Here is a 13,867-nt window from a genome sequence, read left to right on the forward strand (position 1 = left end):
GCCCCCCCCCCCCGGGCCAACCACAAAGTTCTGGGTTTCAAATGCAGAGAGGACCCATGGGGGGGCCCCTTTCCACGACCGGGCTGGGGAGCGGTCATGGCAAATCCATTCTGCACCCTCCCCTCGATGACCAAGGCCTCTGCAATGCTGGCGTCAGGACTGGCAGGAAAGAGACCCCGACGACCCCTGGGAGGTATGGATCAGGCTCCTAGACTGGGTGGGGCAGGGGACTGGCGATATCTCAGCAGCGCTCCACTGCAGGCAGTGGCGGCCCACACAAGTGACCGGCGCAGCTCACGGCCTCTGGGGTGGCAGGAAGAGAAAGGCTGGCTCCTGACTGCTGCTGCCACCGCCCTTCCTGCTCCCACGTGCTGTCCTGTCAGGAGCTACAGCCCCACCAGGGAGGCAGCCACCCGGGGGCTCAGCCGGCAGGCATACTTGCTAGCTAAGCTCCCCACGATGCCCTGCTTTGAGAACTGAAGACAAGGGGACCCTGTCCTAGAAACAGGTGGCACTATTTGCTGGTGACCAAGCAGGGGAAGAAGCTTTTAAAACAGAGGGTGGAGCCCGGAGCCTGCATGAAGGGTGGCTCTGGAGAAATGTTTACAGTGGGAGGGGGGAGGGGACAGACCCCAAATGGGGTCCTGCCATCCTCTGGGCTGGCGGCCAAAACACGGTGCTGGGTTGGAGGGGCATAGCAGGGCTGAGCCGGTGCTCCTGCAAAGCGCCGGGCAGTCGGTGTGTAGGCTTCGTGGGCCATAGGTCTCTACTGTAACCGCTCACTCTGCCTTGTTAGCACAAAGACCAGCCACAGACGATACAGGAACAAACGGGCCTGGCTGTGTCCCAAACTTTATTTACCAAAATAAGTGGTGGTCTGGATTTGGCTCCCTGGCCAATTTGCTAATCCTTGGTCTAGGGCCTCCATCAAATTCTCAAAAGGTTTGTTGGCTGGAAAGATTTAACAGCTGAGGCTTTATAGAAACATTTAGGGAATGACACCCCCAGGCTCTCGTCTTCCACAAAATGGCCGGTCATTATGAATGGGGATGGTGGGCGGTGACCAGACAGCATCTGAGTTATCCAAGAACAGGACCCAGTGGCTATGGGAGAGGCAGTAAGAATGACCCATGAACAGCTCAGTGGCAGTCACGGTGCTGACAATATGTGGCAGGAACCAACTGAGCACGTCACTTATAGAAGAAAAACTCAGAAGGGGAGCAGAGACAGACGTATCATAGTCAAGGTCTGAAGGAAGAGCCTGCTGGCCACAGTGGGCCTGAGACGACTAAGCAAATCTCTTTGTAACTCCTGGACCGACGGGGTGCTAGAAGCAAGCCGGGGAAGGTTATCGCACAGACTGCTTGGTGGGGGGCAGCACTGTCTTTAGGGACAAAGGTTTACCAAGGTGTCAGCCATGGAAATCCAGCCGACCACTAGATTCGCCTTGCGGTCCTGTAAAACTCTTAACCAAATGAGAAAAGGCGAGATTGACTTTTACAGTCCCTGCCTTCAAGCCGAACTGCTTGGCAGGACAGCATGGGAGGAAACGGCAAGGTTTTCCCATTGGGCCTAAAATGTAACTTCTGTGCATCCCAAGCTGAGGAGGGAGGACCTGGTGATTCCTCCCCAGGCAACAGTTTTACAGAGGCCCTACCCAGTGTGACAGAAGGAGCCCCAGCAGGGCATCCTGGAGGGCAGGACGAGTGGATCAGGGGAATCGCGTTGCTCCAGGGAGGAGGCGGGGCCTGGCCCAGGGGCGGGCGGTGGGCGGGGGCCTATGAGGGGCGGGGCGGTGGGCGGGGCCTGGCGGGCGTGGTGGTGCACGGCCGGCCTCACCATCGCAGTCAGCTTCGTCGGAGCGGTCCTGGCAGTCGGCCTCGCCGTCGCAGCGCAGTCGCAGGTCCACGCACTGGCCCCGCGCGCAGGGGAACTGGGCGGCCGAGCACACGGGACAACCCTCCTCGTCGCTCTGGTCGTCACACTCAGGGAAACCGTCGCAGCGCCAGGCCCCGGGGATGCAGTCGATCTCCCCCGTGGCACAGGCGAACTGGTCGGGGGAGCAGGTGGGAGGCTCTGGGGAGGACAGAAAGACCGTCACACGCCGCCCTGCGCGGCGCAGAAAAAACGGACGATGCGCGTCTGGTGCTGCGCCCGCTCCGTGCGCACTGGGTGCGTCCTGTCTGCTGCCCCAGCCCTGCTGGAGAGGAAGGCGGGGGGATAAATGTTTGCTGAAAGAAGACATGAATGTTCGTTGTTGTTTTCACTGTGGAAAAAGAGGGGCCGACTGGGGCCTTGACCTGCAAGCAGCAGGCACCACGCCAAGCACAGCGGGGAAGGTTCTGGGCTGGGAAGCAGCTGGGACTGCACTGTGTGCACGTGGCTCGCCACGCCTGAGTACCCGCTGCACCCGGTCGGGAGCCGGAGGGTCAGAAGGCAGCACCCACACCTGTTACGAGCTGGGCAGCTGGAGCAGTAGGGCTGGGCCTCTGTGGATGGCCGGCATGCCCATGGGCACAGCGGAGGCTGGCAGAGGACGTGGGCCCCTTGCTGAAGAGTGGGCTAAGGAGAGGCAGGCGGGCGAGGATACCGCAGGGGGAGGGGAGTGGGTGAGGAAGGGGTAGGAAGGCTCCCCGGCTGAGGGAGTCTCGTGCAGAGCAAAGGACAGGACCTCTGGGGCCACCTCCTACCAGGGAACCACGGTGGGGTCAGTCCAGCCCTTGGAGTCGACTTCCTCAGTACAAGCCAAGTGCAGGCCCCACGAGCAGCAGCGCTCAGAGAGACCGAGACGCAGACGGGCACAGAGGCAGAGGCACCAGCAAAGATAAGCAAGAAGAGACCCTCGGCTTCGGGCCGCCCCATTTCCTGGGGCTCCCATTACCATCCCCCCTCCTTTATGTGGAAAGTCACAGAAAACTGAGGCCAGGAAACAGGCCAGAAGGTCATTTTAATGTTTAACAGCAGCCCTCAACGCCCTTGAGACCTGGTCACGGGAGGAAGCTCCGGTTCCTCACAGCAACGACGCACCTGAGCCTTTCCACATTAGGAACACGTGCGCCTCCCCTGTAACCGCCCGTTCCCGCCAAGCTGCACAGGACGTGAGGTGGGGGAGGGGATGTGAGCAAACAGCCAAAGAAGTCTGGCTGTCCCCACTGGGCCCGGACACGAAGGACACACCAAGGACAGTAGGAGTCTGGGTGCCCGTGGTGTCTGAAGGGAGCCAGTGACTGATTGCGTGCTGAGCCACCGACGAAGGACATGCACAGGGGTTGGTCACAGAGACGTGTATGTGGATAGTGGCCCTACTCCACTCCTGAGCTTCAGCCCCCAAAGGCCCCGTGTCTGTGGTTTTGACTGATCCTCCCAGCTAAGATGAAGAGGGTCCATGACCCTCCTGTGGAGGGTCACAGGCTTGTCACAAGGAGTAGGGTAAGCGCACACACGTGTGTGCTCATGTGTGCGTGTGTGTATGTGGGTGTGTGTGCGCCTAGCTCGGGAGGGGCTCAAACAGCGTTAGTGGCGGCGCTGTTGAGAATGCCAACACCTTGCCCATCTGGCTCCTGCCATTTCACGAGGGTGCACATCGCCTCTGGAGAACCTCGGCGAGCACTGAGCCTTCCGTGACCTCCCCAGAGAAGTGGCCACAAGCGGTCCACAGTAAATACACACCTCGGCTGTGAATAAGGGGCCTGGCTTCCTCAAGCCCGGAGGGCCGGAGACCGGGAAAGCGGGAGGGGGACGGGACGCGTCCTCTGTGTGGAGGCCCGCGGCTGAGTCCGAGGGAGAGCCGAGCGTGCCGCACAGCTCTCTCCAGGCCGTCTCCTCAGGGCGGCCTGGGCATCTGTGGGGGCTGCACGGCCACTCTCGGGCCACAAAGCCACGAGGAAGCTCGGGAAGGTCAAGGCGGCATCCACCAGGGGATGGCCACAGAATGTACCCTCTGCTCTCAGCCAAGCCCGTGGGTGTTCCTAGTGTGAGGCCGGGCAGAGAAAGCTCCAGAAGGACAGACCCCATGGTCCCACTCCCCGAGCTCCCGGGCAAGGACCAGCCTCTACCCGGGCAGGGCAAGCTCCGGAGAACAAGCGCCATGTACTGACGGGCCTGTGCTGAGCATCTGCCATGCAGGACACAGGGAGGGTATCGTGGGGTGGGGCGTGAGAACAGGGTGAAGCCCGATTCCCAGGAGCTCGCAGAAGAGAAGGGGAGAGGGGAGGATCCAAGGTCACCTAGGGGACCCTGAGGGTGGGAGAAAGGAAGCCCTGGGGGGTTGGCTTCGTCATGGTTATTACTACTGCTACCCTCACAACTAATCGTAGCTGGCAGTCCCATGCGTCACATACCGGGGATCACACAGAGTGCTCTGTTACTTAATGCCCATGACAGTTCCGATAGGGAAGTGTTCTCAACCTCTCTGTTTCACTCGGGAGGAAGTGGAAGCTCAGAAAGGACAAGTGGCCGTTCTGGGGTCACTCGGCTGGGAAGTGGCAGAGCTGGGATTTCAACCCAGGTCTGTTTGACTCTAAAACTCACGTTCTTGACCACTCCCCTCGAAGACGTAGAGAAAAAGAGGATCAAGGATGGAAGAAGGAGAAAAGACAGAACTTCACCAAGAGGTAGAAAAAATCTACTATTGGGGTTGGAGACTTCAACACCCCCATCAGGAAGCGACAGTGTAAATAGGCAGTCAGGAAGGATGCAGACAACCTAAACCATTAATCAACCGGATCTAATTGACGTTTATAGTACACTCCACCCCAAAACAGCTGATGACACATTTTTCTCAAGCTCCCATGGAACAGTCACCCAAACAGACATGTGCTGGGCCATAAAATACACCTAAACAAAGCTAAAGGGATAAAAATCATATAATGCCCTCAGACCACAGCAGAATAAAATTAGAAATCAGTAACAGGAAGATAGCTGGACAATCCCCAACTATTTGGAGATTACATACACACTTCTAAATAAGACATGAGCCAGAGAAGAAATCAAATGAAAAAGTAAAAGATATTTGAACTAACTGAAGAGGAAATACAACTTATCAAAATGTGTGGGATGCAGCAAAAGCAGTGCTTGGAGGGAAATTCAAAGCCCTGAATGCATACATTAGACAAGACAGGATGGTGAATGAAAAGACCGTCTGCTTTGGAGATGGGATGCCACAGGGACGGTGATTTTAAAAGGATGCCAGGCAGTGAGCAGCAGGCAGAGAATCCGGTCCCTAACTTCCCGACAGAAAGCACTGAAGTCACACCTACCGCCACAGGTCAGCAGGTTCTGCAGAAGCACCAGGTGCACTGGGCATGAGCACCGTGGTGTCCCATCACCCTTGGCAATGCAGATGTGGGAGCAGCCGCCATTGTCCCGGGCACATGGGTGGGCCGCTGTGGAGACACAAAGAGGCAGGGGTCAGGCTGTGCCTCCCACACCTCAGGACTATAACCTGGAGGGTGGCCGGGGGTGAGGGCCAGGCGAGAACTCACAGGAACTGGCACTCCTGTAGGCCGGGCCCTGTAGATCCTCCCACTTAATTCCCAGGGCAGCCTATGGAGTCTGTTTCTCGTTACACTGCATTTTCTAGATGAAGAAACACAGGCCCAAAGCAGTCACAGAACCTGCCCAACATCACACCCCAGCCCATTGGCACCAGCTCCCACTGTGCCTACACTTGTCACTCTAGACTGCTTGCCTGTCTGTCCCTCTAGGAGACTGAATCTGTGAACATATCCTTATTTAGAAAAAGGGTCTTTGTGGACAAAATCAGGTGAAGGACCAGGAGATGAGGTCATTCTGGATTATCTGGGTGGCCCTAAATCGAGTGAAAAGTGTCTTATGAAAGGCACAGGGGAGAAGGCCATGTGATGACAGGCACGGACTGGAGCCATGTGGCCACAAGGAACGGCTGAACCAACCAGAGAGCGAAAGGACTAAGAACCACCCCCCATCCCTGCGGACACCTTGATGTCAGGCTTCTGGCCTCCAGGACTGTGGGAAAACACATTTCTGGTACTTAAATCACCCAGTTTATGGTGACTTGTGACAGCGGCCACAGGAAGCTCATAAAAATGGGGGTTAAAATAGCAAGCCGGACACCTGAGCAGGGGGAAGGGGCCTGGGAGGGCGGCCGACCTCCCTCAGGTGGGAGGAAATGACGGTGACCACTCCCCCCACTCCCCGCCCCCGACCCCACTGAAACATCACGCAGCTGGCCCTCTTCACTCTCGAGGGTTAGGTGTCTTTAAAACGGCAGAAGTCACGCGTTAGAGCAGGGGTCGGCCAACTTTTTCTATGAACGAGAAAGTAAATAATTTTGGCTTTCCGGGCCAGATTGTCCGTTACAGCTCCTCGGCTGTAATGACAAGGCAGCCGCCATGAATGACACACGAATGACACATAAACCAGTGCGTGTGGCTGTGCTCCAATAAAACTTTAGTCACAAAACTAGCTGTGGCCCACGGGCTGCGTCGTGCCACCCTGGTTTAGAGTTTAGCCGTGGGGTCTCGTGCGGAAGTGGGCTCGGTGACCCATGTCTTGAATGCACGTGGGGTTTCCTGCCCTCACTCAAAACGAGGAGCCGCTTCATGTCACCCGAGACAGCGTACATCAGCGTTCATGGGGACAGTCCCGGGTTCCGACCTCACCTCTGCACACTAAACGTTTCGGGGCCCTCCTGTCCCCTCAGGTCCAAGGAGCTGCCCATCAGTGTGCCTGGCTCTCTGCTGACACCAGCAAGTCTGGACATTCGTGGGCTCAGCGTTCACCATTGTGACCATCTGCCAGTGATTCTGAAGGCCGTGACACCCAGCAACCTGTGACTTCGCTGAGGGCCGTGTACGGGGCCAGGCAAACATGGGCATTCGGCATTTTGACGCGTATCCACAGATGCCTCAGTCACCTGACGACGTCCCTTATCCAGGACCCAACCAAGAACCCACAAGGGCAGAAACCGGCTGCCCAGTGGTCAACACCGAAGTGACCAACTCACTGCGTCAGAGGTCAGGCCCCGCTCCGAGCGGGGAGCCCCACGACCTCACGCGCACACCTCGCGGGTGTCTCCAATGAACACGGTGCCAATTTGCCCAGCCACTGAAGGTAAGCAACAGACAAGCCCAGTGGCTAAAACATGGGGTCTGGCCTCAAGTCCAAGCCCTGTCACATTCATCGGCCAGCGACGGGGGGGAAGGTACCAGCTGTCCTGAGCCCCCTGTCCTCAGAGGTATAGGATGACTGTGAGATATACATAATGCAGTAATGCAGTGAGCACAGGGCCTGGAGGCAGGGTGATCACGACACGGCAAGGCCGGTGGTGGGGTCCAAGGGTGGAAGCTCGTCCACTGAGACAGGGACACCTGAGCCGAGTGACAGCCGATGAGTCAGCAGGAGCTACTCAGACGGAAGGGAAGGGAAGGTGATCAGAGGGACTGGGAGCAGGGACACGGCCAGCGGGAGGGCGAGGGCTGGCGAGCAGGACATCCCCCAGGGCCCTGAGGTGAGCACCGTGAAGGTGGCCGGACTGCAGGCGTCACAGGATACGGACGGCGATGGCCTTGCTCACGCCACTAGCAGCCCAGGTGTACGTGTATGAAAAGACAGGCAGACACACACACGCACGCGCGCCTCTACACAGCCATGTGTGGAGAAAACGTAGGGACGAAAGGTCCCTGAGGCAGACGTCCCTGGCTCTCGGGCCCCGGGGCAGAGGCAGGCTGCGGCTGGCAGCACCCTACGTGCCCCCCAGTCTCCCGCCCTCACCCCCAGCACGGGGGACGTGAAGAGCTCTCGTGCCTGTGGCTTGACAGGTATAGTTAAGATTACTAGTTGGTTGATGTGGTGTCAATCAAAAGGGAGACTAGTGTAAAGGGGGGGCCGAATGTAACTGGGGGCCCTCGAAGCGTGGGGCAGGCTCTCCGCCGGCAGCAGAGGAAGTCAGAGAGGTTCGGACCTGTCGCTCAGATGGAGAGAAGCACGGGGCAAGGACCCGACGGTGGCCTTCGGAGCCAAGAGCGGTATCCGGCTTGTCAGAAGGAATGCGGGGCCTCAGGCCCAGACTCTCGCACAGGCCCGACCCCCTCCTCCTCCCAAGGGGGCCAGTTCGGGGGTCGCCATGCTGTGGGCACGTGCCCGCCCTCCCCTGGGGGACCCTACGTACAGAACTCCTCCAGGCTGACATCCTCCACGGCGTGGATGCCGGTCAGGTGGGCGACGCGGCCCTGGACTCGTGTTCGCTTGTCCCCGCTGGTCTTCTCCACGCGCTCGATCATCTGCTGCTGGCGGTCGATCCAGTACAGGTGCCTGCCCAGCACGGCCAGGCCCACGGGCTGCACGACGTTGGCATCCTCCAGCGTCAGGCGGTTGGCCCCTGCGAGGTGGACGGGGCCCTGAGCTCAGCCCGTGCTTGGTGCAGGAGGACGAGGGCAGCCAGGAGCCTGGGGCGGGCTCCCCAGAATCGGGCAGACGCGAGACCAGTACCCAGACAGCCCTTTTCGCCCCTGAGCCAGCCTCAGGCTCAGAGCCACAGGCCGAAATTACGGGCCCCAGGGGCTGGCTCTGGTAAACACAGAGCCCCCACTTCCCCCAGCCCACTCAGCTTATGGAAAAAAAAGCCCCTCAAAGCACTGACTCTCGCTCCTCCAGCCCAGGGGCCTCCTGGTCTAAGGCGGCCCACCTGCGACCTTGGCACTGGAGGCACAGGCTGGGGACAAAGTCCCGCTCCACCCCATGCTGTGGGGCTCTGGGCAGCTCGCACACCCTCCCTGAGCCTCGTCTGCCTCTGCCACGCGGGTGTCGTGCGGGGCCTGCACCCAGATCTCACGGGGTGTACGTGGAACTCCGGCACAGGGCCCACTCGCAGCAGGTCCCTGACAGCCATGGTCACGGCCACCACCGTTACTGATGACAAGGAAGTCAGCGACCCTGGGAAGGCCAGACCCGTGGGCTGCCGAGGGACCCGACCCCCAGGGACACCCAGGGCACGCACCTGACAGGTCGCAGCTTTCGATGCGCTTCAGGTCCGCGTCCACCCAGAAGAGCTTGCCCAGCGCGTTGTCCACCACGAGGGCCACAGGGCGGATGAGGCCAGTGGTAAAGAGGACCTCACGTTCGGTGCCGTCCAGGGCCGTGCGCTCGATCTTGGCCGCCAGCTCCTGCATGTTGGTGAAGTACAGGTACCTGCGGGCAGGGGCGTGTGAGGGGCAGGTGCCACCTCCCCAGCCAGACCCAGACCAGCTCCCGGCCCTGCGGGCAGCCAGCAGAATTTGAGAAAGTCACCGGTCACGTGGCCCTGGCCTGTCGGGGCTGGCCCCTGTGGCTGAGAAGGTCTCACCCATTACTGGGTTGAATAGTGTCCCCCCAAAATCCATATCTCCCCGGAACCTCAGAAATGTGAACAGAGGATCTTAGCGGATGGAATTAAGGATCAAGATGAGGCCGCTCTGGGTCAGGGTGAGCCCTAAACCTAATGAGTGTCCTTGAAAGAGAGAGAGGAGGCCACGCAGAGACACAGAAAGTCACTGTGAAGACAGGGGCAGAAGAGCAGGACGCAGCCACGAGCCCAAGAACACCAGGGGCTCCCGGAGGCGGCGGGGCAGGAAGGACCCTCCCCGGGGCGTCCGGCGGGGATGAGGCCCGGCCCACGCCTGCCTTGGGGCCTCCGGTCTCCGGCAGTGAGAGAATAACCATCCGCTGCTTTAAGCTCCCCGTTTGCGGTCACTTGTTGCAACAGCCCCAGGGACGCGTACTCAGCCCACCTGCTAAGAAGCCCCTGCCTCCAGGGAGGCCTCCCTTGAGTCAACGGTTCCACGTCCTGTCTGGCTGCTGTGGCGGGGACCCTGGGGGCCGTCTGACGAACCGTGATGTCCGGGGAGGAAAACTCTCCCAACCCGAGAGGGCGTCAGGCCCCCCACACCATGGTGCCCGCCCACCCCATGGCCTCGCACCCTCGCTCGGCGTTGACGACGATAGCCCTCGGCTTGTCGCGGTCCCCACGAAGCACCACGCCCATGGCGTCCCCGTTCAGCCGGTGGACGTTGATGGTGTTGGTGGCCTCGCACGTCCAGAACAGTGTCCGGCTGTAGACGTCGATGCTGAGATCGTGGGGCTGCCTGTCCGGGTTCTGGTTCGGGCTCGGAGAGGTCAGAATGGACGGCTGTAAAACAGGAGAAAGCGAACGCCGGCTTAAAGCCACGGTGAGGAGGGCGAGGCCTCAGCGCCCGAGTGTGGCCAAAGGTCGTGGTTCCAACCTGCGCGCCCGGCTCCCCCCACATGCCCCCTGGGGAGGACCGCGGACTCCTGAGCAGCCCAAGAAGGGCCCTGGCCCATTCGCTCGGATTTCGGACCCACCCATCAGGGCCTCCGCTGGACCCCGCGGGTGGCCTCCCGGACCGGCCACTCTCCTGCAGGCACGCAGGGACCGCCTGGCAGCCGGGCAGTCGAGCCAGGGCCGGAGGCCCCTTCTCAGAGCATCTCCTCTCCCTTTGCTCATTTCGTTGGACTCACGTTTTGGATCTCGACCTTCAAATCTTGTGTTTTTTTTTTTTAATTTAGGGTACCAAGACAGTGTACAGAAGTTAACTTCTCACAACCCTCGTCCCTAAGGGAGAGGCCAGGGGTACAGGGCCAGGTGAAGGTGGAAAGCCAGGTGAGGGCCAGGTGAGGGTGCAGTTGGAGCCAGGCCTAAAACCAGACTCTGGGACACCAGTCGTCCACAGAGCCAGCTGAGAACCGCACGGTGCGAAGCAACAGGCTGCCCCCGTCCCTCCCCAGGAGACAAACTGTAACACTAGCCAGTTTTATAAACCCCGAACCGCAATTTTAACGTATGTAACAGTACTCGGGCCAGTGAGAAGTGTCCGACTCGAACCCTATTCCGCGGCGTGACCAGCGCCGCCCTCCTGGCCCCGTGATGTGCTCTGCTTCGCTGCTCGGTCACGTTCACGGCAGCACCGTCCGCGCATTCGAAAACTCAAACACAGACGTTCACAGCGATGCTACTGGCGATGACCCAAAGGGGAAAATGACCCAAGTGTCCATCAGCGGATGATGGACAAACAAAGTGTGGTCCATCCTTACAAGGAACATCAGTCAGCCTCAGGGAGGAAGGAGGTTCTGACCCGTGCGATGACAGGGAGGACCTCTGAGGACGTTTTGCTCAATGAAAAATGCTAGAAAGAAAAAGACGCGGATTTCATAAGCGCACGATCCCACTTACACAAAGTACTAAGAATAGTTAAGTTCACAGAGACAGAAGGATGGTGGGTGCCAGCGGCTGGTGGAGGGGGGTGAAGAAGTAGAGTTTAATAGGGCAGAGTTTCAGTTTGGGAAGATGGAAAGTCCTGGAAATGGATGAGGGCGTCGGCCACACAAGACTGATGCCACTGAGCCGTACGCTTAAAGAAGGTTAAAATAGTAAATGTTATCCCTGTTGACCCCAATAAAAAATTAAAAATAAATATGAAAGAAAACGTAACCACGTAGATAATAATTTAAAACATCGTCCTTGGGGGCTGGGGGGGTGCCCCCCAAAAAAAGAATAAAAACCAGAGGGTGGGGCTTAGCCACAGATACGAGAGGGAACCGTGTTCCCAAATTAAGTGGAAACCCAGAAGCTGTCCCTAAGGAGCTTTTTCTTCAAAGTCTTTCCCATGAAAGACTGGATGAGACTTTAAGGCAATTCGAGCCCTGTAACACTCTCGGCAGGGGAGCTGCAGAGTTTCAATTAACACTTCCCCATTCCCCAAGGGATTCATAGCGACTGCCACCTGCGCTGAGCAGGATGAAAAAAACCCATTTCCACCCTATGCACCAGGCCCTGCACCTGCAGAGCCGACGATGACGGATGCCCAGGAGCTTTACCCTCCGCTGGGGACACAGCCCTCACAGGGTGACCCATAACTTCACGTCGCTGCAAGGTGAAGCGTTTTGTTGAATGTGACATGCGGCCCATCCAGACAGCACTAGCATCCGGTTCAGGGGAGGAAGCAGCAAAATCTACTTTACATGTGCGAAAATCATCTGAAAATCTCCACCAAGGAGCATTTCCCTGCATCGCTGTCATCGGTATCGAGACTTCACAATGACGACGTGAGCCCTACTCTGACATCGGATTGAGAAAGACAGTTTGGAGCTGCAGCTTTTGTAAAAAGAGGCTTTGGAAGCTGGCAGGGCGAACCAAGCACGTCTCGATGCCACAGTGACGGAAGAGACACCGGCCACAGTACCACATGGAGACACTGAGTGCGCCCCGAGGCCGCCACAGACCGTCCTCCCTGGAATCACCCGGAAAAGCTGTCAGTCCTGCTAGAACACGCACTTTAAAAACACGAATGTGTTCCAATGCGGGGTTGGATCCGGGACAATGTGAGCAGAACCCAGATTTCACATCTGCTCACGTGCATTTCATCCATGAGAAGCACCAGGTGACGGCACCCTGCACGGAGCCTCGTAGGAAAGCACAACCCCCTCCCCCAACACTCTCCCCGTCCCTGGGAGCCCCACAGACACACAGGGGCTATGACTTTCCACCCCATGGCAGAAAGTCTTCATTCTGCTGTTTTGCAAAAACCCGCAGGCTGCAACCTTCCTCTGCCCACGCCTTCAGCCAGCTTCAGGCCTCTTCAAGGCAAAGTGCTGTCTCCACTGCAGCGTCTGTGCCCTGAGCCATTTCGCGTGTGTGAAGGTGCTCCTGTGTTACTGGTTCCTTTTTTATTAGTGTGTTGGGGACAGAGTTTCGAGTGTTGTGCCCCAGCCCCCTTTCCCTCACACGCTTTGCGATTTGTGCCGTGGGATTCTGCATAAGCGTGGTGATTTTCAGAACGCACACACTGCATGAGCGCGGACCTGACTACACCACTCTTACGAAATAAGAACAAATCCAGAATAAGTGATACCAACCACCTTGTACGAAACCACCGTGGAAGGAAAAAAAAATCCCACAGGGTTTGACACCTCCCCCTCTATTGCTTCAAAACCTATAAAATTCAGCTTCTACACACGATCATAGCCTCAGCTTTGTACAATGCTTGGGATTCTACCCATAATGATGTCACCGGAGCCTGAATCGCTGTTTACCCCAAACTGTGCTCTGTCGGCACCCCCTCTGCTAAGAAGATGGGGGAGGCCTGGAGAGCCCAGGGTGAGCTCCTCGCAGAAGCGCCCCCCACTGCCCCCCGACAGGCACACTTGCCTGGGTCCCGTCGTCCTTGGCCCGCTTGATGTTCTGGCGCCCATCCACCCAGTAGATGAACTTGTCCAGCGGGTCGTAGTCAATGGCTTTGACGTTCCGCAGCCCGTGCAGGGGCAGCATGAGGTCTGGGCTGTGCTGGTCATCTGGGATCATCCGGCTGATGGCACTTTTCTGGCTGAACAGCAAGAAGGTGCTGGGCGCTGGGGGGAGGCAAACAGATGGGGGGCTGCGCGTCAGCCTCTGGGAGCGGAGGGGAGCGGCAGGAGAGACGGGACTCCGCCTCATTGTAGAGAGTAGATGCTCGTGGAAGCAAAGCTGTAGAGCTCGCTCTTACAGGGAGACTGTGAACTTCACTCTCCACGTGACACGTCTCCGTTGTTTCACTATCTTATGAGTCCACGTGTTACTTTAAAAACGGGTATCGATTCATTTTTAAGTTATCGAGACTTACGATGGACGCAGGGGAATGGCAGCAAGCCGCAAACTCCCACCCACAGAAGCGGCTCACGCTCGGATGATGCGGAATGCGCCCTACGCCTCTGTGTGCTCAAGGGGACTGCTGAGAACCGTATGGAGCCGACGGTGATGCCAGGAGCACAGCTGCCTGGGCACGGAAACTGCGTCACTCAGAACGTGTAGGAGGCCACCAGTCGTGGCCACTGTCAGATGCTGCACAGAGGCTGAATT

General features: G+C 58.3%; 1 protein-coding gene across 1 annotated transcript in view; it reads right to left on the minus strand.

The window, feature by feature from the left end:
* The window catches only part of LRP5 (LDL receptor related protein 5), a 97,864-nt gene that overhangs the window by 9,642 nt on the left and 74,355 nt on the right, over positions 1 to 13,867 (minus strand). The window contains 6 exon segments of the mRNA XM_039840636.1: positions 1,840 to 2,076; positions 5,259 to 5,384; positions 8,150 to 8,359; positions 8,978 to 9,168; positions 9,936 to 10,144; positions 13,181 to 13,380. Of these exon segments, the coding sequence (XP_039696570.1) occupies positions 1,840 to 2,076; positions 5,259 to 5,384; positions 8,150 to 8,359; positions 8,978 to 9,168; positions 9,936 to 10,144; positions 13,181 to 13,380 (1,173 nt within the window).

This window comes from Pteropus medius, unplaced genomic scaffold (assembly GCF_902729225.1).
Source record: "Pteropus medius unplaced genomic scaffold, Ma_sr-lr_union100, whole genome shotgun sequence".
NCBI classification, from domain to species: Eukaryota; Metazoa; Chordata; class Mammalia; order Chiroptera; family Pteropodidae; genus Pteropus; species Pteropus medius.